A 26117-nucleotide genomic window follows, 5' to 3' on the forward strand; every position below is an offset into this window, starting at 1 on the left:
AAATAAACATGTTGCCGAAAAAATAAACGTTCATATTAACTATAATTTAGTTCTTTCTCAAATTATATGTATATATAATATTTTAGAATTAAACGAAATTAAACAGAACCAAATAAAATAATAATTCATTTGCATTGTTTTATATAGCAATGAAGAGGACAATAAACAACATTGTAATCTAAGTTTACAGCATCAATCCTTCTATGGGGCAATCATTTATATCAAAAAAACACTAAATTTTGTGCCATACACTGAGAGGGAGCATAAAATCACAATTGAGTGGTTTTTGACCATCGTACGGATTATGATATATTTTTAATCTATAGGCCAATTTAAATTGAAGAAAAAACATACACACGCGCCCAAGAATATATTGAAACGTTCAGATCAATTAAATACCAGCAGCGGAAATAATAAGCGGCAAGTCTTAAATTGATCAAAATTTCTAAATCAAATAATAGAGTATAACATCGATTAACATTTTTTTTTGTATATATTTATGTAATATTTTATATTGTTTTATAAAATAAATAAATATGTTTGTCTATGTATAAAGTGTGAAACTCTTTCCAGTTAGACTTATGTAGTTAAATATTAATCTTATATTTTTTTCCGGCGAAACTTTGATCGAGAGTTTGATAAAATACGAGTTAACTTTTTATAATTGAGCTCAAACAACTGGAAAAAGTTATTGCATGCAATAACCATGTTTAATGAAAGTTTATTTATTTATTTTTATCGTTGCCTGTTGATTTTGTTATACGTTAATGTATGTGCCCTTATAATTATTGAATAAATAAATAAATAAATGATCTTTTAATATAATTTATTAAGCATAAAAAGTAATGATTAATGCATGTTTATAATATATATATGCAAAAATAATTTTGGTTATATTTTTACAGAAACTATTATATATACAAATACTACTTATAAAAGGTGTTCACTGAACTTCTGATAGTATTTAAATTCTGTGCAGTTTGGATTTCAACAAAATAGAGGCATATTTAAGGACGCTACAAACTAGCGTATCGTATAGAATGCAAATCAAAGAAATTTAAGATTTCTGAATATTGACAAATCATAGCCTAGAACGAAAAAGATACGTCAAGTTTGATCTAACATCAAGGTTCTTCTTATTTTTTTCGATTATAATGCTATAATTTAATATAAATTTTTTAAACTCTCTCGTATGGTTAAACCTTGAGTGAAGAAATCTGAAGAAAAAGACTAGAAATGCTTACAAATAACTATTTTGCACTACGATAACGTACCAGCGCACATAGGAATTCTTGACCAAAACAATTATATATGAATGACAGGGAAACAATAATCGAATCGTTTTAATGAAAGCACTCTGAAGAGTCAAGATAAAAAGTACGTCAAGTTTGATCAAATGTAAATGTTCTTCTTATTGATTTGAATGGATCCACTATGAATTTTCACTACCATGTCGTACGATTAATACAAAACTATATAGTACTGAAATTACTAGAATTGTGTGCAAATTTATTGATTTTGTACCAAGATAAAGCGCCGGCTCACAATATTGATTCACCATATATGGCTCTCTGTTTCTCTAAATAAAGAAGATATTTTAAAGAAAACGCTTTGCGACCATAAAATAGTTATAGGCAAAATTTCTGAGCTAGCTAATAAAGAATAATACTACATAGTGCATTCCTCAAATGTTTTTCGGATTAGAAGAAGTGTATTATATCTAATAGGGTCTACTTTGAATGTGAAATTAAAATGTTGATTATTAAAGAAATACTCTTTTTATCACACAGCTTTACAATTACATAGTACAGAGGTGGCAGTAAGGTTGTTGAAGTTCAGTCGGTGCATATTATTTTTTATGCATATATACATATTGATGCAATATTCATTACTTTAAATTCTTTAAACACATTTATAATGTGTTTTTATATTGATACTTATATCAGTGAAAATTCGATCGTTTCATAACAACATCTATAATCATTTTCACATTATCGATTCCTACATTTTAAATTCAACAAATCGGTCTAAAAATCAAATCTAAAAAGTAATAATAAGTATATTAAACACACCAAATAAAAATATATAATAAAATAGTAAAACACACGCTTCGTATATAAGTATACTAAATAAACAGAGAGCACACACGCAAACTGATAATATAACGAAATAAGGAAATCCTCAACAGTATGCTGAATTTTTATTTATATTCTTACATTGCTCGTTATTTATATTTTAATGATTTTTATCATATACATAAATGTATACGGCACGCTTCGATGAGAAAATATGTAGAATGGAAAAAAATAAATTAAAATTGTATTTACACATATTTTTAATATAGTTTATTGCTCATATATAGTAAATCTGTTCGGATTCAACATTGTGCAATGATAACGTGAGCTCTAAGTAATTAATATGCGTGTGATTATATAAAGAAATAAATCGCTTCATCGCACTATATTGTTATCCGTGTCCCAGCTAGCTTGGTGTATTTGATTTATTTTATCATTATTTGTTATGTGATGTTTTTATTATTTTTTTCTTATCTACTACGAGGACTTACCATCTTGATGTCACTTATGGTCGCAATGCTTCTCACAAACAGGTTAATTCGGACTACGGCGGGACCATCTGGAGGTTGAGCGAGATAACAGTATGGCAAACAAAACACGTACATACACATAAATCATATCCACATTGGAAAACCGAATCAAGACTCATAATAACAAATATTTACCCAAAGTGATTGTCGAACTTTACATCGTTGTAATATATTAAAATATATACAAAGAAAAGTCAGTCAAAAATGTAAACACCAAAACAATGACAGTAGGAAAAATTGGGGCTTGTTGTTACATACATATTTATCTCAAATTTCTTTCATAGATTTTTTTTTGTTAATAAAGTAATATTTATGTGCTATAAGTTGTATTTCATGAAAATTATTAAAAAATAATAAACATAAAAGCTTCTTACGTGCAAAAGAAGAACTTCATTGTCAACTAATTATATTAACAGACAAATGCTGTCAAAGTTAAAGGAGTAATAGGTAAATTTGACGTTAAAGCAGTAAGAACTGTTTATATAGAGGTTAAGAAAATTCAGTCAAAATCAGAAATTTGTGCGTTGGGTGTCAAAAAAAGAGAGCAAGCGCGATACGTACATAAATTTTGCCATAAAAAAATCGTTAACATGACATTTGTATTTTTAATTAAATAGTTTTCTAGTTGTCTAAATATTTTCGTAAAAACTTTACTACTGTACTTTGTCCCTATAAGAAAGTTTTTGTTTTGTATTTTATTCGCTCCAGATGACTTGGTTACGTATTAAAAATGTTTGAGGGTTCTATATATACAATACAACGAATCGAGCAATTATGATTCTTGAGAATATTCTGCACATTTCAATGCAGTTTTTAATATAAGTTATATCCATGATTATTACTGTAGCTTTTCATCAGCTAATATTAAAGTCATCTAGAAGATCTGGTTTAATTTTTACATTCTGGTGATTTGAATTTTTAGCACCAAACATTCGACTTTATATTATCTCCTTATATATTTTTTTAAAGTACTTAGTCACCAATATATAAACCAATTAGTTCTATAGGTCCTTAGCAAGTCAGCATTGTCTTTAACGACACTTTAAGTGGTCTGACTTTGCAGCCAGAAATACGCCGTTGGAAACTGGTAATAATTTATTATTTAATATTACATATATTGCGACAAACTATGGTGGATGAGTGTCGTTTTTCTTTGAGCAGTGGTGGAGAAGCTGGCGGAGGGATGATGTCCAGTGGATGATCCTCAGAGGTCTTGTAGTTGTGGCAGCAACGATGTAGTGGAGGTTCGTTCCTCTCTGCTGCTAATGACTCTCTGTGTCTCTGCCCTCTTCCCATTGGAGACCTTAAGTATCAAGGATTTGAAAGCTCGCTGACAAATCACAACCATGCAGCGACCATCCAGCTAATTGTTGCACTCGTTTCTTCGTCCAAAAAAATGTGTACACGTCTCTAGAACGTAACATTTGCTTAATGGACATCCTTTTGAGTGGTGCAACGATAATATTGTGGCTTTACGGTGCTTTTTGTCGTCCGGTGATTGTTTTTCGTGCCTTTTTCGCAACAAAGAAATATTATTTTAATGCATCAGAGAGTGATTACATGTTATTTATGTGAAACTCTTTTTTTTATATACGTAACGAAGGCTTTTGTGTGGTCAAGTTCATCCTTGTTGTTACGAATGGTCATCCTTAGTTACGGTAATTGTGCGAGTTTCAAGAATAAGATCCTTCACAAAACTATTATTACAGCTTTGAAAGTAGTTATACAACATTCCGACACTGTCCTGTGTACTTACACATATCGGCAAATCCTTCACGGCGACCTACCAATCACAAGGCACGTGATAAACACGCGTTGAACGATGTTATTATGCACTCGCTCTTGATGTATATATTGTTTTGCAGTCCTGTCACCTACTTTTCCCTGGACATAACAAGGGCTTTTGTGTGCTCCTTTTCTTAACACTATATTGTCAAATTCATCCTTTGTACTCATATTATTTTAAGTCCAGGCGGAAGTGATTAATTGCAGCTGTGTTCAAGCTTTCATATCGATGAGGAATAAGAGTAAGATCTGCTTTAATTCTTGGATTTCAGTACTTTTTTAGTCTGATGCTAGTGGCAGTTTCTCTGGCCTTTTCATGTTTTTTAGCTTAGCTCTCGTTCCAAGTTGTGAAGCAGAATGCAAACTAATTAAGTATTCAGTGTTCCGAGCTCATATGATACTATATTTAAGAGTTGAAAGTTATTTGCCCTTTCAGTCATCGATATTTTGACTAATGCAGATGATTCAAGGCGAACCAGATTTTTTCTGTGTAACGGGAAAATTGTATTTATTTGGCAATGGAGTAATCCTTTGAAATGTACAATTCGTGTGTGCTGTACCTGCATGATACTGCAATTTTTGCCGTTAAAGTAAGATCCAACGGTTGCACTATTAATATATATCTACGCAGATAATTGCTCTATTGTTTATTGCGCCGACCATTTTAACACTTTGTATGCAATAGTTGTGATCACATGCGAAATAGAAAGCTAATTAAAAAATCATGAAAATGAAAGTGCTACATAAAAATAATTGTTCAGTAAATCAAAATCTTTTTCGCCTAATGATTAATTTAATTCTTAATTTATTTTCAAATCAACAAAATTATTATTTATTTATTTTTGTGAATTTACTTGTAATATACTATAATACATTTTATACATAAATTGACTATATTATATATTTCTGCTCTAAATTGTAAATATTTACTATAAGAAATAGGCGCAAATGAGTGAAATCCCATCATTATAAAGTACAAATAATAATTTCTGCTCGTGTCCTGTTTTTAAGCAATAAGATTCTCGACTTTCGCATACATAGGGTTGAGTTTGATAATAGTCGAAGTCAGCACTTTTCTACTTAACTTATCAGTAGAATTTAAATTTACTGATGAAAAATGTTTCATCCTCAACTTTTAACATACAATTTAGACGCTTATGTATTATGGGATATTGTTCAATCAAATTCATATTTTTGTAACAACAAGCTCCACACTATCGCTTATGATGTAACAGATTTCTCGTTTAGTCAGACTTACCTAAAGATTATCATATTATCTTTAAAAATATAGGTCCAATTGAAGCACTCTAGAATATGTATATTTCATAATTAAACATTGAAAAATCAAATCAAATAAAATACGCAATATATTTATTTGGTGTGTTTGCATTTGCGTTTTGTATATAACATAAAACGTTAGAGGGTTTCGCGATGATGAAAAGTACACATTGCGAGAACAAAGGACGAAACGAAATCCAGAATTTTTCACCATAATGGCCGCTGCAAAGTGTGTAAGGACAATGGGAGAAATGTTAGAATGGATTTTTTTTTATTATATTATATAAGATATTGTATATAAAGGCACATTTAAATTCAAAGGCTATATTTCATCATTAACTTATTCTTGTCAAAATAAACCTTTTTAAATGTAATGATATCATGAATTGACTTTAATGGACTAATCACTAAAGGCATTGTTAGTAAAAGTAAATTTCAGAAATCACATTAGAAATACATATAAAAAATACTTGAAGTCTACAGTTTCCAATGTAAATAATATAATACATATCATGCACATTTCTTATTGTTTAATATAAATGGGTATTGAAAACATGTTTATTGTCTATAATAATATAAAATTAAACCTTCGCACATGGAATCATATACCTGTTTGTGTTAAAAAAGGGAAGTTAAAATCCCACGCAAAACACTATTGGCTAGCTTATTATGCTTTATATATATATATTTTATCCTATATCTAATGACTGATATAAATTTTTCGGCCGCCTATGCAGTAGCCATTACCGCTTGGCGATCACTGCGTGAGATTACAGTGTGGCTTTTAAGTGCAAATCGAGCAATTTTCCTTACACACTGTACCCGCTAATGACACGTATAATCGTATGAATTCGCTACAAAATTGTTTTTATCCACAACACGTTTTACATAAACCCCTAATAAAATGTTGAATAGTTTTGGCCTTAGAAATAATTGAATCAAAGCTAATAGTATATAAATTAAAATATATTACTGTATATTTTATATAATTTTTAATAACTGCCTTGTATGCTATATACATATAACAGTGTATTGATTTAAACTGAACTATTTGACTCACCTATATAAACTGTTTTTATATAATCAACGTAACATAAATTTGGCACTTTGTACAATAGAAGCACTGTGCACCATTGACGTCAATCTATTTTTGATACGCCCTGAACACTTTTCTATTATATGTTTAACCTTCCTACTTATTTGTACTATGCTAATTTAATACAAGGATAATAAGTGTTGATTGTATAATGACGTGCTGATCACACGGGAGCGAAACAATTGTTACAAATGAAAAAGGGAAAATGCTCGCATGCAATTCAACAAAAGTTTTACACATATTTGTAAGAAAGACTTATTTGTCTATAATATCATGTTAATGAACACTACCATTGCTTAATACAAAAATATCATCATTATCATTATCATCTGCTTTGAGAAATGGGTATACATATAAAATCAAATAAACCATGTTAAGTACACATTAATTAGTCATTGTATAATAAAAACATTTAACCGTCTTGTTATTAAGGCGCTGTAACTTCATAACTGCGGAAACGCGGCGTTTAAATCCTAAATTTCAATCCGTTGATATTCTCCAAAGTCACGTGATGTTTTTTTTTATAATAATTATTTCTTGAAAATTGCGCGTTTTGACCCATTAACGAACGTACGCTAATTGCGGCCGTGTGTATAATTTATGCGTTTCTTAGAGGGTTTAAGCAGTGATTGTCAACGTTTTAAAATAATTCTAAGCAGTAGAGAAATTTAGAGCGGCGGCTGAAATTAGCCGGTGTGACACGTTTCGGAAATACGTGTAAAGCTTTTCACGTGTCCCATGTCGGAAATATTATTAATTGCATATTTTATGACACTACATTTGCTTGGTATTGTTTACTTTTCAGGAATATGGTCATATAATCGACTCGTGAATGTTTAAGTATAAAATTGCCGAGAATTGAAAGCAAATTGCGATGTTGCGTTTTTGATTGATTGATGGCCGTAAACGCTTCCTGATATGTTTGCAACCCATTTTCGACTAACATTCAAGTTTCACAGAAGCGATTATGTATCCACATTGTTCGGAACGAATTTTAAAATTTAATCACCGATCGAAGCACACAAAGCGGAAAACGCAGACAATCCTGGTAATAAATCGATTTTTTGAACAGCTATTTTCAACTCCACAATAGCTATCTTATGCAAGTAAGCAGCTAAATACACAATTTAGATGAACGAGATATTGTTTTAAATAACATATGATCAAATTTAGTAAATATGCTGAGAATATACTATCCTATATTATTTACAACTTTGCTTTGGGCAAAGTTGTTGGTATATGCAGATGAAGAAAGCAGCGGAACAGATGGGTCATTGTGTCAACACCCAGAAGACGCACAAAAACATCTAGAAAAACATTGCTATGAATCAGTCTCCCCTTCGTTCTAAAATTGTATATACGCATGCTTTTGAAAATATTTTACATACCTAGGATACAAACGTTAATGCCAATTAAAATAAAAGAAACGAGGATGTATTGCTGTGACTCTGAACTATATATAACCTATTTAGAAGTCTAAATGTTATCCAGAAAATTCACTGAGGTATAAAAGTAGCGTATACTTATGATTAAAATTGAAAATTTTAGGTGCTTTGGAGCAAATCGAATAAAAGTAGAGACATACGCTCTATAAATCACATGACATTTCAACATAAATAAAAACCATTAGAGATACAAACCAGAATTTCTCGGGTTATCTCTCAATAAAAATATTATTAAACATGTTGTTGGAATTATATCGGAATCACAGAAGAAAGAATACATAGAAGTCGCGTTCGCGGTAAAAAAAACAAACTTAGCTTTTGCAAATATACAGAATAGACAGGAAGCTTTAATACATTAGAAAGTTTAATTTATAGTCGATTTTAACTATAATCAAGACATATTCATCTGCTAAAATTAATCTTGAAATTTGTATTATATACAATATTAATCACACTACTTATTCCTTGTACAACAAATAGGTAAAACGATGATTTGTGAGAGTATTAATAATATTTTTTTATGATCGGTAGAAAGCCATTAATAGCTATTTTTAGCCTAATTTTTTTAATTCACTATTCTTCACAAGTTTTGTAATTATCGGACGGATTCCCAATGATGGAGGTAAAGTTTAACCCTAATTGCCATTGATTAAAATTTTTCCTGATTTTTAATTTGTCTCATCATTATAAAATATATGACGGACACAAAACATTTGCCAAAAAATCGAAATATGGCAAAGTAAATCGATGCTATTCCACAGAAATGTTTTCAGCAATGTATTGCTATCAATAGCCGCTATTTAACTGTTTTATATGTACTCATAAGAAATATATACAGTTTTTTTCTAAATGACTTCGTTACATTTTTGTGTGCCACTTTAAAATGTGGGATATATTTATGTCCTATCCTATATTTATTTTATTTATTAATTGTAAGCTGACAGGCGTAAACCTAATGCCTTACAGCGGGGTAAATCTTAAACAACTGAGTAGTTCAATCAGATATAATGAGCACCTACAAGTGAGTATTAACTACCAGAATGAAAGTTTAGGAATCGTAAGAATAATAATTATAAATTACTATGTGTAAAATAATTTATAATCAATAGAAGTTACTGCAGTGGGGCCGGTTTTTTTTATAAATAAAAATTCGAGTGCCGCTGCTGGGGCTCGAGCCTGCAACCTCAGAATTACTAGTTTGAGACGTTACGGACTACCCTATTTCATTCTTGATATGTTAAAAATAAGGTGTATTATATAATAAGTTAGCTCAAAAACAATATTTGGCAACAGTTTTTACAATGCATACTTAGATATTTAAAATCAGAGAAATTATTTAGTCAGTCGCAGTTTGCAATGTATCTAATTACTGACACCATCATGTGTGAGGTTTATTCAGCAATCCATTTCCACACAAGAAATTCATTTTATCTGTTTTTAAAGATAGAAACAGATAAAATGAGGCAAAGTGGTGTTGTGAATATAAAGTAAGAGGAAAATAGAGTGGAAAGACATCCATTGTCAGTGATATACTGATTTTAAAAATATGGAAATCAAAGTCGAAAAAAGAACAGGCGTTAGACTTTTATGATGATGAATCAAAAAACGTATTCATAGGATCATCAGTTTAGAATAAACTTCACTTTAAAAAATACTATAAAACAACCTTTATATATGTATATACAAATAAGTTCTGTTTATAATTTTTATATTAAAATTGTAAATGAGATTCCAAAAGTTTTTCAATCGTAAAGCGACTTATATCAAATGAAAGTTACATTAATGACACTTTTTTATGTGAAAATTTACCAATTTTGTTTCAGGTGTACAAAATTGCGTACGCAAGTTGCGTATCGTCAATGTTCAATTTCCCCTAGCTTCAATTTTGCGATAATGCACGCCATGATATATTATTGTACATTAGCCGGCGGCCCTTACGAATTATTAATATCCGGCCAAAAGTTTTCGGCAGGGTCATTAATTTCGCATCGGAACAAATTGCAGGGTCCGTTGCGATTTCTGCGATTTAATTAATGCCCCGGGATGTCATGACTCGGCGTAACATTTATGGGTAAATAGCCGAAAATCGGGAAAAACTCGATTGCTTTTTGCGGTGGCAAAAAAAAGCTCGCTCTGAAACGAGGTCTTTTGTTAAAAGTTAATCGTCCCGCCGTCGCTCGCGCGACTAAAGTCATTTTTCTTGATTCTCTTTGTTAGGGCTACGCACATACGCGTGTGTGCCGAATCGATAATTTCATTAAATTCGACGGATAATATACAAAGAAGACCGTTTCTTCAAATTTATGGTGTAAAATCAGACACATTGGCACGTTCAGACATTATGCGATAAACGCATTAACAAGATAAATTTAAAATTAAGGTTAATGTAATACAGAACTAAGGGATATTATTGTATTTTATGGTTTTGCATTGATTTTGAATTTGACGGTTGAAACACTTGGTTGTAACTATTTAAATATAATACATACATTAAATACGTGACATATACGTGTATAATGCATGAAGTTAGGAGAGGGTTTTAAACTTAGCTAAATATATTTTTTAATCATTTATTTTATATTGATAGTACTGATTAAATAAATCCAAATATATTATAGATTAGATAAAAATTACAATATTTGAGCAATTAATAAATATATACGTGTTAATTTAATTATTATTTTTAATCAAATTATATTGTATATCTATATGTATAAATTCATAAATAATATATAAGACCCTGTTTTCTCTAAATACAGTGAAATCTCTTTGTAACGAATACCGAAATAACGAAATTCTCAGTATAACGAATTTTTAATTTGTCCCCGAAAAACATTCATACAAAATGTTTTCATTGTAACGAAGAATGTTCTTAGTATAACGAAATATTTTGATCCGAATTTAAGAATGACGTTACAACTTGTTCATTTTTGACTTTTTTTAGCAAATTTTATTGTGTTCATCACAGTCACTTAAAAATTGACAAAAAACGATCTGTCAATCTTGTAAGAGGTTATTTTGATGCTATAGTAATATGTTAAATAAAATAAAATTAAAATATAGCATCTCACTTATATTCAATTTAACGAATTTTTTCTTCGGTCTCGTGAGCTTCGCTATACTGAGATTTCACTGTATTACCATAGAGAAGAGTGAAGTATTTCATCATGTATTTTACATGAGAATATATATACAAGTTGCCAAAAATTAAATGGGTATTAAAATGCTTATATCTCTTAAACTGTTTTACAAAAATCATTTTTCTAATTAGCGTTAATAATATGTATCACAAAATAATATTTGAGATATTTTATAAACTGCCAAAGCTGTTTTTAAAGCCAATTTCTATTGTCGTTATATTTACTTACTATATTAACACTTTATGGTAATTATAGTGAGCCCTAAAATTAAAAAATCCATGTTTCTGTGAATGCAATATCAAAATAAAATCAATGAAAGAAACATAATTTTGAAAGGATCATAAGGTGTTGTCACTTAAAATGTTATATTTATTTATTTTTAGCAGAAACATTATTGATTTGTTTTATTGACAACAGTAAAAAATATGAGTTATTTTCCTGAAGATGCAGAGAGACTTTTTGGCAAAATGTCAAAAGAAAAAATTTAACTGAACTCACCGTGGAATAAACTGTGATTTTTATTAAAAAAATTCAATTCTATCGAAGTACTGTGTGATACAATTTGCACCGAAGCTATTCATTGCCGAATAACATTTTCGGCGAAACGTTGGGATGAAAACCCCAACTGAAAAACATTTTTGCCAAAACGTTCATAGAGGAAACTTAAATTATTTATATAAATCGGCGCTTAAACATTATTAACATAACTTAACATAATATAAAATTTTAGTGCACATCTAGCTGTAAAAAACTGTGCTTTTCATATAAAAACCAAATTATTCAAAAACGTTTTTTCAATTAATTTTGTACTAGGATAAATAAAGTAATACAATATTCTCTTGAAGGTACCTAAGGATATTTTCGACGAAACGTCAAGAAGAAAAATGCAATAAACCCATAGAAAAAAACATATAATTAAAAATATAATAATTAAAACCAGCAATAATTAAATTAAGAAGCCAATACCTTCGAAACACATTAATCTTGTGCTTGGATAAATAAAGTTTCACCAAAGTTGAAAGCTATTTTTAAATAATATGCACCGAAGTTTTTCTCTAGAAGATGTCGAAAGACATTTTTGGCGAAACGGCGAAAGAAAAAACTCGGAAATATCAAATTGATAATTTAAACCAGGGTTAAGACATTATAAAAATAACACACTTAACCGCAAAAAACTAAATTTATTACAAAAACATTTTCTCAAATATTCTCCAAAGAATATTAAAAAAAATACATTTTAGGCGAAAATATCAAAAACTCTAGCTGAACAAGAATTAAAATTTCTAAAATATAAAATAATCATCTCTATTTGAAATATTGTTTGTAAAAGCTACCTTATACTGGTTTTTGAGATGTTTCGTTAACCGTCAAAGCCATAATAAACAATAAACGTTTATTAAAAGTTAATTTTAAGAAATTTTCAATAACAAGATAATCAGATTTTTAAAAACAATCTAACCTAACCACGAAAAATTCGTGCTTTTATTTATAGGAACGCAGTTTTTCCAAAAGGCATCGTTTTTATAAAATATTTATGCAAAGATAAATAAAATGCACACAATTAACTCTTTAGAGAATACCGATTTTTTTGCCTTAACGTCAAGAGAAAAACACAGAGAGAATAATTTGCTAATATAAAAATATTCATCTCTATTTAAGATAATGTTTGTGAAAAATCGAAGCTATTACAAAAAAATAAACTATTATATATAAATATTATTTGATCATTATTTCTGCTAAAATAAAAATACAGAAGCATCACTTTATGTCTAATAATGTGTTGCATCACAGAAGCTAAAAATGCTTTTTTTCTTGGTTTTGTATAATATTAAAATATTTTAATTTTTTTTTAATTTAAAAAAAGTGACATTTCATATAAATATCAAAAAATATAAGTTGAATATATACTATAGAATAAATCATATGCAGTTTATAAGATATAAGCATTTTTAATATATATTAGATATTTAAACCGCTAATGAATATATGTTCAAATTTACTTGAAAAATAGTGGGAGATTTTGAGAGTTTAAAACAATGTCGCAGTTACTTTTCGATAGCATGATGTTAGTTTAGTGTGCCTTTTGTAATTAAACTTAGTTTAAAACTGTTTGTAGATGATGTAAGTATTAAGAGTTTAAAGTTATGACGGAGATCGACTATTCGTAATGGGACACATTTCTCAAATTTACATAAGATTTAGTACAACGAATTAATATTAAATATAAAATAATATAAATGTATATAAATATTTATATATCTAATCAAAAATGTCCTATGCTTAATTAATAAGAATCTTAAACATGTACGCTTTATTAATAGTTAATAACATGTTGTTTTTACCTGATATATAATGTATCAATTGTAAATTATTATAACCTTATATGCGCATATTATGTTAATTAATTTATAACGATCGATATTATTATTTTAATGAATATATAAAATGTCCTACCGGTGCCGTTAATTCCTGATGGTCTGATTCTGGCATCGTATCGACCTGGTCCCAAAATTTGATCCAAAACCTGCTTTTCTTTCTCACGAAAGTTAATTTTGACATTGTTGCATCTGAAAATAACATTAAAAATAAATTAGAGATTCTATTTCAATCCTAGACATACCGCTATGTTTCAATGTTACATGTGTATTATGATAATTCATAGTATAATTTCTGTACTAATGGAATAAACCGTGTTTATTTGAGAGATTGGACAGCTGTCTGCCCACTCTGATCGTTATTCAAGTTTGCATTATAAATTCTTGACTGACGATCGCAAACTATAATATAACCAATCAGACCAATTTATTAGTTTAATCTGATATAATCGGTATATTTTTAAAATCAAAAAGTTTAACTTAGTTCATAAATCTATTAGCGAATTAGCGTGTTATTGAACTCAGTCAAAAGCATGAATAATTAATTATGTACTTACAGTGTTGCATGGAACAACGATATAAAAACTACGAGCACCGCCAGCAACCAAGGGCGACAGGGTGCTTGCACCAAGCCCATACCTCCTACCAGCACTCTGCAATTAAAAAATTAAAACTATTTAAACATACGTTTAAAGTTCAAAGGCAGTGGATATAAACCAACATTTTTTTTTGTACAATTTTAATCTTTGATATTTTTTGTAAAATGTATTCTTAGTATACAAATAATCACTTTTACAAGCTTATTATTATTTATTACTGTTATAGACTCTATGAAACCACCAGTTAAATAAAACGCAAGATGAGAACACCAAGAATTAGAGATCGCCAAACTTTCGTAAATATAAAACATAAACGTTATAAGGGACCCTTCAAAAATAAACGCAGCATACTTTCAAACAAAAACATATCTGTTTCGCTGTTCTAAGAAACGAGTACATCTATTGGATGAATGATCGGTGCATGATTGTGATTGATTAGCAAGCTTTGAAGCCTTGTATACTTAAGCTTGGACTCCGATGAGGAGAGGGCAGTGACGCAAACAATATATAATCATGGGCGCTCACATCCAGAGAGGGATTTCTACATATGAGCACCACCGTAGCAGAGAAGGATCATCCTCCGCTATACTGTTAATGCCACGCCACCTAGAAGAACTTTAAGGACCTCCCACGGACATCATTCCTACGCTAGCTTTTCCACCACCACTCGGAGAAAATATCTTTTATCGTATGTCGCAATATCGTATGTTACCATTTATCGTATGTCGCAATTGTAATATAATCTAATAAAACTCCAACTAGATTTAAAATACCATTGACATTTACACAAAAATATAGCATTTTACATAAAAATGTTATAATATTTTATTGTACCACATTTTTAAAAATCTTGGGTCAAATAATTCTGAAGCCACCCTTTTATATATAGTCTTTAAATAATTATAGTAAAATGGGAGTTATTATATGAAATAAATTATAAAGACTTCGAAAGGGTGCAAACTATGAATGGAGCATCAGTCTAGACGTTTTCAACTGCCGCAAAATGTGTAGGGCTTCTAAACCCTACACATTTCCTATTACATTGATAGGCTGAAATTTACCCAAGCCGTGTTTATTTATGTAAATAGGGTTCGCTTCGTAGATAATGGCAGCAATTTGCGGAAAAATATGAACCGTAATAATATACAGTTGTCAATAAAAATAAATGTTGGTGTATAATTTAGTATTGTTAAAGAACTATGCTTCTAAAAATCTTTGATGTGTTATAATTTACGTTGTTTTCTTTGTTCACACTGTCTAGGGGACTAGGGGTTATTATAAATCATTTATTCGTGGATTAGTGCCAATTACTATAACAAACATATGTACAGCGAAAGGGTATTTTCTTGTTACGTGAAATTTATTACCTCGGTTTTTGCGGTATATGAAAAATGCCAGGAAATTATTTATGCTCTGGTCGTATAAATTTCGCTTGATGTATGTCCGTTGTGGGGTAGCAATCTTTTAAAAATGTGCCAGGGAAAACTTCATACAATACGTGACTTTATATTTCATACAGAGCGAGCCAGAAGCTTCCTATTTGTATATGATTATATATTTAATAGCCAAGCGTACTTTATCTCTATCTTTCCTGAGATGTATTAAATTCATAAAATATTTAGAAAAGTTACAAATCTAATGATGTATAAACGCTAGAATGACAACAAATATAAATATAATAAAATTCATATTTTTTTTATATAATTGACCCCAAAAACCTTGGTAGCCTTTAATGATACAAAAAATTAACTGTATTAGCTTATGGGCAAGGCGTATATATATAATAAAATCTATTTATTTGTTACCTTAAAAATATATGTTTTAGAGGACTGTGAATAATAGAACTCTAAAGAGGCAATAATTTATTATTATAATCGAAAACAACAAACATGTATTGATTTACTCGTTTCTATGATACATAAAATCCAGAAATAACGAACCAATTTTAAAATTCTGATATATTGGATACATTCATGGCATAGAAAAAATAACGACAGAATAAACCTTATCTAAAGTACTTTTATTACAATAAATGTATAGTAATAAGGTTATAGAAGTAGAACCATAAAATGCGCAGGGTAATCGTTTTATAACACATGTACCATACAAATCTAAAATATAATATATATAATATATTAATATCAAACAGCATAAAAATATTGCCGTTCTTTAACATTTTTTTATGGTATGATGGTTTGATTTTAATCTCTAATACTATAAACAAGGTTAAATGAATTAAAAGTACAATAAGAAACAGTAAGCATATGGTTTTATATACATAAGTGGCTAGATAAAAATATATTACATATGCATTCTACGACTAAAAAAATAAACATAAAAATAAAGTTGAAGTATTTTTGATAAATGGTACCACTCATTGTAGTGGTACAATTTATTAAACATTTTTTTAACGGCTGTCGTGTGCACTGTAATGATGGTATGACATCAATATCTAATACTTTGTACATATATAATATTTTATAAATTGTAGATATATTACAAAAAAATATTGCTAATATACCTACATATGCATTTATTTATTAGTTTTTTTTATATAAAAACGAAATATGTTATAATAATTTTGAGATCAGAATACAAGTAGAGCGTTTTAAAATATATATACGTTATAAATCTATGTAACGTACATAAGGAAAAAACAGTAAAAGCGTTTTTTATATGTTTTAAACGGCTTTTTTATTTTTTCTGTAATGTGCTCACGAGATTTTACTATAGCAACTAGATAAGATCTGCATTCAAAGACAAAAAAGAGTAACTTGCTAATGTAAATTTTGATAAGTTTTTGTTTCGAGACCCCCTTCCTTTCGCCAGATACCAGAGATACAATATATTTGAGCTTCGGTCAGCAGTTATTTTTTACTAGTCGCTGAGGAAGAACTACACATCACTTGGATTTTTGGGTCCCCACAGAAGCAATTTAAGAAGTGAATTCGATGATTATCACATCTCGAGAAATGAAAATCATCGAGAAATCAGAATTCCTAGTCGTAACGCAAGGTTGCGATGGATGATTTACAAAAAATAAATATAAGAACTCTTTTTTTTATTTTACTATCTTAATTAATATCTTTTGAAGGTCCAGAATTACTACTAAAAGTCTGAAATATTTAAGTTAGACTTTTATGAATATTACTGCATAGCACTTTAGTTTTAAAAAGATGTGTAGACATACAAGCATATAAAAACGTGATCTAGAAATGTTTAGCTTTCGCTGAAATTTGCAAAATCATATACTACCTTATACTTTGTACGTAATATGTAATATATGGATAAAAAAACCTTTTGTCTCTTTTCTTATGTAACATATACATCAGCAAAATATGCATTGTAAGACTTTCGTAATTTACCAAGATGAAAATATTCTAAGAGCAAAGTTAGCAGCTGTACGTGATAGATTAATGGCTTACGGTCTCGGATGAGTTTTCGGCTTATGCGTGCCTGGCTGCGCGTGAATTTTTTTCGCTCGCAAATGAAAGATTGCTTTCGCTGTATTCATACATTTTAATTAATCCAACGACAGTGTTCGCATCTTGAAAATTAACGAAAATAATAATCATCTCGTTTCGCGGAATCGCGAAAAACAAGAGAGCCACAAGTTTCATTAATATACACCCATCCATCCCTTTGCCATTTCCAAATATCCATATCGATCCCGCTCCTGAGTAAAGTTCTCAAAATAAACCACTCGCAAACAGCGTTTTCGATTTTAAGACAAAGTTTGAGGTCGGCAGTGGAAAATAATATTTCGCTTAATTAAAATGCTTATATATTTATAATTTTAGCTCTATTTTTAGTCCAAAACATTTACCTGCCTTTCATTCCACCAAAGAAGATTAATAAAGCCATAAATTTAATGGAAATGGTAAAATGTAAATCTCGGCCGAAGAACCTTTAAAAGATTTATAAAAAATATAAGCTAAAAAAATATATTATAAGGGCTCAATTTTATGGACCGTTTCGTCGCGTTTGCTGCCTTTTTTCATCCATCTATATACTTAAGATTGGCATACAGAAGATATTTTGGATGAAATAGAGTTTTACTCTTTAAAATTACAAAGTATACTACATATTAGTATAAGCAACGTTGATTTAAAAAATCAAGGAATATAAAAAAATATTTTATTAGGCTCTACGCTTCGGTTAACTTTTTACACAATAAAAAGAATATTATAATTATATAAAGATTAGGTTTTCGGGACCACTCATAATCGTCACGTCGAAATTAGTTGTGAAATATCTGTAAAATGGGTCGTTATATCATACTTTAACAATTTTAACGAAATTATTTTATACTCTACGTGGCATTAGAGCGGTTAAAATCCGGTTTGCGTTCTCTTATTGATTAAAATAAATCGTTTTAATTATGCTTTATTCGATTCTCACTTATTGTAAGTCATAATGTTATTATAAAAAACCTAAATAACCGAGCGATATTACTGCGACGGCGACAGCACTATTTTATTGCTTTTGACGTGGATTTTAACCGTTCTAATGCCACGCGCTACATGCGGGGCTCAGTCATGGCCAAGAGCTACCTACGGGGCATTTACAGAAAGCCTCTTTACCGAGCGTTCTTTTTATACTTTATTTTCGTTAACACAGTCAGTTTGAGAGCAATCGAGAGCACACGGCTATGAAGAACTGCGCGCGATGGGTGCCAAAAAATAAAGTAGTCGCGAAACTTATGATCATTAGAATCAAGAAACACGTTTTTAACCATCGAGCTTTATAGTATTTATGATAAAAATAAATATCATATTATTTTTAAAGCAATGTTAATCAATCTAAAAATAAAATACTAAAAAAATATTTTGCGATAATCAAAAAAATATAAAAAAATAAACGTACGTATGTAAATATTAATCATTAATAATATTTTTATTAAATAAGCATAGGATTAAAAATGCAATAAAATTGTCAGCAAAGCCTTAAACCCTTTTGCTTTTAAGCAAAATAAATAAAACTAATTGACTTATTATGATTCACATTTCAAACGCTGAATGCAAAAAAGGTGCAGTATTATATTTTCTCTGTTATATTGTAGACATATAGAATTAAGCTGAGAAATATAGAGTTATAATCGAAAAAGTTTTCATGCTATTATACATTTTTATATTATTATATAATGCATGATTTTTATATATTTAGATTTTGCGCTATCAATAAAAAACCGGCCCCAGCTGCAGTGACATCTTTTGGTTATAAATTAAAATACACATACTAATTTATAATTAATATTATATATGTCACCGATTCTCAGACTTTCAGTCTGGTGGTTAAAGCTTGTAGGTATTCATTATATCTGATTGCCTTACTCAGTTGGTACAGATTTACCCCGTTGTAATGCATTAGGCTTACGCCTGTCAGGTTGCAATGGATGATTTTTTGAACTAAACGCGCAAATCGACTAAAGCCGCACGATTGATTTTTTTATCAATTTACGCAAAATATTTTTTTTCTTAATAAACATAAAATAAAAAAATCAGAATATTTAAAAAAGTAATAAAATTTCCATTTTTCGAAACACAATTTAATATTAATTTTTGGCTAACGCGTCCAAAGGGTTAAAAACCAAGTTATTCTCTTATCGATGTTTTACAAACGATGCGTATCTGAGCAGATATCCATTAGTATCCAAAGCACTTAAAAAAATAACGGCATTACCTGAACAAAGCTTAAGTGTCTGAGCATAATACGATGGAATGCTTTGAATATCTGTGCTAACAACTAAGTAAGAAGCTTAAAAGTATATAATTACAGCATTACATTACATGACAATAACAAACTAGTGCTATAAATTAATGATTAAAATTAATGGATTCGATTTCCATATAAGTTCTAAAAAAATTAATTTGTCTGTGAGGTCGGTGTTATCAATTATTATACGAATATAATAAATAAATAGTTTTAATAAATTTTTCTAATCATGATTTATAATTAAGAATTTCACTAGGTTATGCATAATGACATCTATTGATTGTAAGCTATAATTATAGTTAATAATTAGAAAGATAGATAAACGGACTTTTATTTTAATCTGGAATCTCACTATTAGCATATAGCTATGGTTTGAAAACTCTCGATACCTGAGAATTTCATCTTGAATTCTGGGTATATCATTTAGCAGATAATTAAAAACCGCTAGTTAGAATATCATCCGACACGCAGTTGATCCATTACTTTATTACCAACAGATAAGATTTCTTTCGAACTTCAGTAACATCATTTAAAAGCTTATAAATAATGAAACGATAATTATGATTCAATATTATTTATAACCATTTTAAATTAAATAAGTAATTTAAAATGATATTATAGTTTAGGTTTTTTTTAATAATTTTAGAATATTGATTTCAAACTCTATTGTAAAGCTTGAAGGTACTATTTGAATTCAACATTTAATTGAGGCAGTGCTCTGATGAGATTCATAACTTTCTCTTTTCGCTACAAATCGCCTTGCCAATAAATAAGTCATAAAAAACTTTACAAAGATCATACGTGAGATACGTTTAACGTCATTGACATTGCAAAAGTGAATTTCATTGTGAATTTATCTGGAACGGTGCCAATACTATGCGCCGCTAGTAATTTGAAAACGTCAATTAAATAGGAACAAAGACTAACTTTTTCTCATAATAAACTTACGTGAAACTTTCGCCTCCCGTGAAAATTAAATGTAATCGTTTTAAACGAAAATCGATTTAATTTGTCAGAGAACCTTGGGGGGAGTGGTAGCTTTGTTTGTTTGATGGAAAAGTGCACCGTCCTAAGAAGGCTGAGGATTTGGCACTTGGCCAGTTTAGGAAGTGGGACGCGATCGGCTATTGTTAGGGAGAAAAACACGAAAAAGTTACAAATGAGGGTGTTTTCTTATAAATACGTATATTTTTATGCCCAATGTAAAGCGTTTTTATTACATGCTTGTGTTACTTACTTCTAGAGACACTGAAAATAGCTCAAATAGGCAGAGCAATCAATTCATGAGTAGATAGCTTGTTTTGTTCGTTGAGGAGCAATTTTGCAATCAGCTTTATTAAGAGTTATTTACTGATTAAATGAATATTCAAAGAATATATATTCTCGTTGCGAAAAATAGGTTATCAACTCATTTATTATATTATAGCTATAGCGTAAATTAAATAAGTCTTAACTTATGTAACAAATTACATTTATACAAATGTAGAAACTAGTGTTGATTCTTTTCCTAATTAATTGTAATCGTTAGAGTTAAAAAATAACTTATGTTATCTCGTTTTTCTAGCTCATCTTTTGTCAACCGTTCGTTTGCCAAGAATAATGCTAAACATAATTAGATTGAAGCGCCTGATATATTTGTTTTAACATTCTATTTCTTGTCCATGTTCATGGTATCGTGACATGATATTGATTTTGTTTGAAATCAAATTTTAATGTAAATAAAAAAACAAACGAACAACCATCCTCGCGTCTCCATAAATAATATTAAATTATTTTTTCGTATCGTAGGTATCGCGTTTCACATTTTTTGGCCCAAATTCAATATGAATAACGATCATGTCCGAATAGCTAACTCGTAGCGTTTATCTCGGCATCTAATGAATTAATGTCTTTATTTTCTTTCGATCAATTTTTAAAATGGGGCACGCTACATTTTCTTAATATAAGATAATTTTTACAATTTTTGTTAATATTTGTTTACTTAAAGCTTGTTTAACTCATTATTGGTTCAGTGCTTTTTAAACTGTTTAGAACGATAAACTTTACGACTTACTAGTTAAATTTAATTATGTTAAATGATTGAAATAATACTAAAAAATTATATTTATAAAAAATAAAAAAATACAAATATTCACTTTTACAAGAATATATTACCCATATGCACAAACTAAAAAAATATACCTAAATATTACGTATATTAAATGAAGATTTACTATATATAATATATAGCAAAAAACAATATTACTAAAATTTAGTAAAATATTAGTGTTAGTAAAAATATTCAATAATAAGACTAAAAAAATAAACACAACCTTTACGTTGCTATCTTAAAATATAATTTTCATCATAAAAATTATAAAATTTGATAACTATTTTAAAATAGTCGTTCTCGTAAGAAAAAACTAGCAAGCGTTAGCCCGATACGTTACAATACGTATAAGATACCGGACTTAAATCAGAGTCCTTATTCATTTAAATCTGTTATTACAGCTTACGTTTGATAGATGAAATTATGTACGAATCAAATAAAAAAATATTCACCTGAGAGATAATGCACTTCTAAAAATACCTAATCTGTGATGCTCGATTAGAACTATAATTATGTAATAATCACTGTCCGGATCACATTATTTGACCGTCAGAAAACTTAAAAGACTTGTTAAAAGCATAATAAATAGTTTTTTATTAGTCTTTACGACTTGCTATATTTGTTTCGCAAAACTAATTTGCAAATACAAAACAATGTTAATTGTATAGCTAGTTTGCTTTCCGGATTTCAAGCACTACGATGTTGCTGAATATATATTGATTTAAACAACGGTGTCTAAATTACAAGTTAATATAAGAAAGGTAACAGACAATAACAAATCTGTTTCCACCTCTAAATAGTCGCATTGGTCATAATGTTGAGAGTATGCAAATCAAAAGAAACTCTCCTATTTCAACCAGCATACATCACACACTTTCATTCGGAATACAATTCCGTTCACTCTTCTATCTATACTTTTCACTTAATACTTCCGACTTAGGACATCAAAGTATATTGATATATAATTCATAAACTTCTATTTCCATTAAAGAAAATGACAATTTTTATTTTAAATCTGAGCCTGGGTTCAAATCCCATGTGAACGCTCGGTAACGAGCGTTTCCACTGAGGCGGTGCCGACAGAATTTTATTGCTTTTGACGTAGATTTTTGACTTCTGAGAAGTGAAAATTATTTTTGCGCCCTCCTATTGCCCAAGATTCACTTTGAATATACTTTGACCAGCATCAAAAGCTCGTAGTTATATCGATAAGGATAACTATTACATTTTTAAACTATTCTCGATTTGCGTTAACACCGTCAGTTCGAGAGCTATATTCATAATTAAGAAAAATATGACAAGTTTGGTTTTACGCCCCTACTATTAGCTCTAAAGCACACGATATGGATATACGTTCGATATACTTTAAGTTTAACATGCTGCGTTTGCAGCAACGTTAGTTTTTAAAATGGCCGTGTCAATTCAAGCAAAAGTACCTAGTATTACTTATGTTTATAAACAAGCAAAATGCTGTCGTAGAATTAAAGCTAAGTGTGGTTCACAATGTAGAAAGGATGGAAGGCCATCCTTGGTCACTGATGAACTGATTTATGTTTCAGCACGCACTTAAGAATGAATGTATCTATGAACAATGTTACGAAGAAATTTTTTAAGCAATCATATGTCGTTTGAAAACTTGTTTATAAATTAAAATAAATATTGGATATTCTAATAAAATTGTACAACTGATATTTTGTGTAATAAAAATACTATTAATAATTGTGATATTTTTATGTGAATTTATTTTTTGTTAAGACTCCGTTACCACATTAATCTCCAGCTGTCGATTTTTTATGTTTTTGCCGGTCGTTAAGTCGCTAGGGCGGAGTTAGCGCCCATGACGGGATTTAACTTTGGGGATGGACTTGGGGCAACTTGGGAGACGGCTCGTTAATTAATTACGGAAAGGGAGCGAACCGTCACCGTTAACGACGCCTTCGTTAATAATCTTCGAGGATAATTTGCTATGTCCACTTCTTGACGAAGTAGAAATTTTAAAGTCGCAGAATAAAATAAGTACATCAATTATTTTTATTATATTTTTAGAATAACGACTGTTTTTTATCATAAATAAAAATCATGCGTGTTAATATCAAAACGATCCTCTTCAAAAAATCATAAAATAAAATTTTATGAATACAAAATGCTGTCAATTTATAAGAAAAATGCGAAATAAGATTCACTTTTGTATTTTAAAGACATAACTATTTGTGATTTTTAGCAAAATTGTCTTGAAAATCGAATCCAAAATACTCTCAAATTATATTATGAGAGCAATGAACGTTTTGGCTACAATACAAAATAAATTATGTAAGTTTTTAAATTACCATATTTTATATTAAGTTCAGTACTATTAACCTTTTAAATTACAATTTTTAAACCTTTTAAATTAATACATTATTTAGAGAAAAGATAGATATTACAAGAGATGTATTAAAATAATAATTATTTTAGTAATTAAAAATAAAATCCTGACTTTGATTCTCAGATTAGTGTCAAAAATCATTCAAGATGATCATTTTACAATTTTTAAAACACACCTCAACACTTTTTAGTGTAACATTTTGCCATTTACTTTTCCGCGAGAAAATATTTTTCGCCGCTAATTGTGACGTTATATTATATTTCGTGCAAAGTGAAGACTAGCGTGAAATAAAAAAAGCTTTACGAGTGACACTTTTTGTCAGAAACGTCAGGCGCTATAAAGATGGCCAAAGACAATTAAATTTGACGGAAGACTGAAACGACGCTGTTTTATATACACTATGTTCCAAAAAAAAGCTTAATAGCCCGCAGACGAAAGCTCTAGTAGCGAATCGAAAGTTTTACGTGGTGATTAATGCATTGATTCGTCGTGAATTTCTCGTAAATGTTTTTTGCTCTTTAACACTCTGAATTTATGGTTAGTCCTGTCTGTGTGAGAGTTTCGATCAAAGACAAAAAGTTATTTGATCCAGAGCCAAACAAACGCAAAACAATCGCGATTCCGGCATTTCTTATTTTTTTAAGAATTTTATAATTTATTATCTAAATCTCTTCGAGATAATATCTAGCTGAAGATAGAACATAATTATTTAAATTATGAACATATATTAGATAGTAGCAATAAATAATAAAATACACTCTGGGGCTCTGAGTAAAATATAATTTAGTTATTACCCGTTTAGAACCACAATAATGGCTTGTCTAATCTGTTTTTGTATCTAAAAAATAAGTATTTATTAATAAATATATATATTGGCTAATATTTTAATAAATAAATAAATAAATACACTTAGATTAAGATATACATACATACTGTATACTCATAAAATAAACAATGTATTCTTTGAGAGATTGTATGTATACATGTTCATCTGATGTAAACAAATTGTTAAGAAATATTAAATAAACCGAAGAGCGATTGATTCGCCGCAAATCTGATTGAAGCAATAAATAGTAGATACATTTTCAATAAAATAAACAGCACATGTATGCGGAAAGAAATATATACAATGTTTCAAGAGTATTTGCATGTTATAAGCATTTCTATAATGCATACTTTAATATTGATTTATTAAAATAAATGCTGTGGTATCATAGCTCCTAATTGTGTTAAAAGTAAAAGTAAACTTTAATCTATTTTCTCGTAAAATACATCAAAGCTAAATGTTTTTCCATTCAAATACACGCTAGATAAATTAAGATAAATAAAAACCAATGAAAGCTTTCACGTTCAATTACCATTTTAATCGCCGATTTTTAATTCGGTAAACGGTTCATAAAAATGGCTTCGTAAACACACTGTAAATAATCGGGCAGAACCCCAACCGGGGGTGGCATATCAGATTTTGATATCAACGTGTTTATTGTTGGAAAAGAAACGCAATCCGTATTGCACAGAAATTTGATATATAATTCATATAAACAAGGGTCGGGTGATAAGTTCAGTAATAGAAAGCGTATTTATTGCGTGTATCAAAACAACGATATATGAAATGCTAATATATA

General features: G+C 29.3%; 1 protein-coding gene across 8 annotated transcripts in view; it reads right to left on the reverse strand.

The window, feature by feature from the left end:
* Positions 1-26117, reverse strand: part of GluClalpha (glycine receptor alpha 1) — a 52839-nt gene that overhangs the window by 13868 nt on the left and 12854 nt on the right. For 7 of the 8 annotated variants that reach the window (XM_088192071.1, XM_088192070.1, XM_088192068.1 and 4 more), the window contains exons 2-3: positions 14282-14377; positions 13804-13916 (exon numbers count right to left, since the gene is read on the reverse strand). In XM_088192071.1, coding sequence (XP_088048197.1) covers positions 13804-13916; positions 14282-14361 — 193 coding nt within the window. In that variant the 5' untranslated portion in view covers positions 14362-14377. Of the gene's footprint in view, positions 1-2566; positions 2749-13803; positions 13917-14281; positions 14378-26117 lie in introns of those variants that run through there. The other variant, XM_088192073.1, reaches the window with a different exon arrangement.

Source organism: Plectrocnemia conspersa, unplaced genomic scaffold (assembly GCF_051122295.1).
Source record: "Plectrocnemia conspersa isolate PC_06_02 unplaced genomic scaffold, ASM5112229v1 ptg000009l, whole genome shotgun sequence".
Classification (NCBI taxonomy): Eukaryota; Metazoa; Arthropoda; class Insecta; order Trichoptera; family Polycentropodidae; genus Plectrocnemia; species Plectrocnemia conspersa.